At 32.6% G+C, this 2,669-nt stretch overlaps 1 protein-coding gene across 1 annotated transcript; it reads left to right on the top strand.

Annotated features, from left to right (window-relative positions):
- Window positions 1-767: 767 nt before the first annotated feature.
- LOC124940114 (style cell-cycle inhibitor 1-B) lies at window positions 768-2,240 on the top strand. Its single transcript, XM_047480599.1, has 4 exons — window positions 768-929; window positions 999-1,124; window positions 1,532-1,578; window positions 1,789-2,240. The coding sequence occupies exons 1-4, from the start codon at window positions 860-862 to the stop codon at window positions 2,020-2,022; spliced, it is 477 nt and encodes a 158-aa protein (XP_047336555.1). The 5' UTR covers window positions 768-859; the 3' UTR covers window positions 2,023-2,240.
- Window positions 2,241-2,669: the final 429 nt, after the last annotated feature.

The following is a 2,669-nucleotide window of genomic DNA, read 5'->3' as shown; positions in this document are numbered from 1 at the left end:
TTTGGGAATGAATTTCTATTTCTTGGGTTCGCAAAGCGATCAGAGAATCGAGGTTCATTATCATCGGCCAAATTTCCATCATCAAAGTTTTTAGCGTAGCTTTGCTGGTCATAACTGAATTGATTTGCTTTCTTCTCTTCAGTAGGTTTAGTTGGTTTTGAAATAGGGAGTTTGATACAACATGAATCATTCTTGTTGTTGTCGTCGTCTGTGGTAGAAGACGAAGGTTTAACTTGATCGTTATCCATTCTTCAATAAGCTTAAAAGACAATGTTATTTGCACTTTGTTAATTGTTTTCGTTTCTTATGGATTACACTTCATATACATATTTATATCAATCTTCGCTGTAGAAAATTTCATTAAGATCATGGAAGAAAATATACGATGTAATATGTGATTAGGTTCCGCGTGTATATTTAAATTATGATAATATTAATAATGATTTTCTAAAATTAATACTCATTCATTAATGAGAAAATTAAATTTTATAATTCGTTTTATTTTCAATTAACTCATTATTTTTTTTTTTAGTAAGATGAGTTTTTATTTTTGATATTATTCTAACTATAAAATTAATTAAAATATTTTTATTACATTTTATAAACACAAAATGAAACAAGATCTTTTAAGTTTCAGATTTATCATTTATAGTTAGGAATTGTAATATCATTATTTTTCTAAACATTATAAAATATAATTTGAACTAAAAAATTATTATTTTCATATATAGTTCGAATTCAATGGGCCTTCCTTCACATTGGATGGGCTTACCTAACTAACTTTCTTCCCTCCACTGAAAATCTGGATTCTTCGCCGGCGGCGAGTACAGAATAGCTCGTTTCCGATCGTCATCGACTGATGGGCAGTGATCGGAGGTCCAAGGACGAGAAGGAGAAGAGAAGACGAAGCTCTCCTTCTGATTCCGAAGGTAGGTTTATCAATCTCCTACTTCAAATCTCTAAATTACGTTGGTGTTTTACATTATTATGTTTGTCAGATGAAGTGAGGATCAAAAGACGAATTAGAAGTGATAGAGAAGCGACATCTGAGAAAAACAGCAGTAAATCTTCTTCGAAGAAAGAAAAGAAGGATCGTAGTTCGTCCAAGCACCATTCACGAAAAGGTTTCTGTTTTGTTTCTTATTTCTTTTGGTTGATTATCATTCATTATTTCATTACTTGATATGGATTGATTCAATCCTGAGATGATGGCGCCGTGCTGTTTGTTTGCCTTTTAGGGTTTGTTGAAGATTGTCTAAGGATTTTTGTGATAATTTTGTTTGATTTTCAGTAAAATCAAGGCACATAAGGCTTAGCTATCACTTTTCTTATTGATTTGGCTAAATGATTTGATGCATACATAGTTGTTGCATTGGGAATTTGAGTATCTGTCTCTTTTTTTCAAGAAAATTATAATGTTTAGTGGTAGATCGTAGTAACTTATGGTTCTGGTAATGGATTTGAGTCTTCTTCACACCCGAACCATCTTTTCTTATTTGCTGATATGTCTTGGTTTGCTACTTTGCTTCAGAAAAGAAGTCAAAAGACAGAAGGAAGAGCAAACATGATGGTTCCTCAGTGAGTTTTCTTATCAGGTCCTTTGTAGCTAAAAAATGTGAAAACAATTGGTCATATGTTGCATTTCTTTCAAGCTATTAAGCAACAATTTGTTGTTTCCGGTGCTGGAAGAGCATAAACACACACAAAAAAACTATATATTGTGAATTATTTGCTTTGTGTTGTGTATGTTTTGTTGGTGCTGAATGTTCTATATATTTTATTTATCAGAAACTGGAGTTTAAGGAAATATCCCCTGACGACTACTTCTTGAGAAACAATGAATTTTCGACTTGGCTGAAAGAGGAGAAAGATATATTCTTCTCGGATCTTTCCTCTGAAAGGGCTCGTGAACTATTTTTGAAGTTTGTCAAGGACTGGAACAGACAGAAGCTGGAGCCCAGATTTTACGAGGGGATCGCTGCTGGACCTAGGTCAGCACATAATTGGAAAATTAAACAGTAAACGAATCTATCTTTCTGCTTTATATTTACTTGTTGTGTAGCAGCAATATTAGTATTAACTATAATAGTTTATGTCAACTTTATGAATTATTGAGGGATGGAGGAAGTAGAACTTGTTTTTACAATTTGATGGGATCATTAATTAGTGGTTCCTTCTTAAAGTTCTCTCCTTTCTTCTATGCTTTGTGAAAACTATGATTCTTATAAGAGAGCAGTTGTAACACTTCTCTTTAGTTAAACTTGTGAATATTCATGTTATAATGATATATGCTATAGATCATGAAATAATGAAATATTTTATTCATATTCATGTTAACTTTATTTAAATTTATTAGCCCAACAGTACAGAGGGTAGTACTTTCTCATATTATATATTTAGTTTCCTCTATGGCCAAAGGTTTAGGGTTTCTTCTTCTTCTTATCCTTTTTGGGTTTGGGTATGGCTCCGCCTTTTGGGTTTGGGTATGTCATCGTTAACGAGTTTGCAGTAGCATGAAAAAAATCGACATTTTCCATCCAATAATCCATCATTCGTACAAGCTTCAATGCATTGGCTGAGAGTCCTGGTAAAACATATCTTTTTGAAATGTTTGTGTTTTACCCATTTGAACAAATTATCATTATTCTTTGCCCCTGTCAAGAGATTTC

This window comes from Impatiens glandulifera, chromosome 5, assembly GCF_907164915.1.
Source record: "Impatiens glandulifera chromosome 5, dImpGla2.1, whole genome shotgun sequence".
NCBI classification, from domain to species: Eukaryota; Viridiplantae; Streptophyta; class Magnoliopsida; order Ericales; family Balsaminaceae; genus Impatiens; species Impatiens glandulifera.
This window is presented reverse-complemented; position numbering and strand designations above follow the sequence as displayed.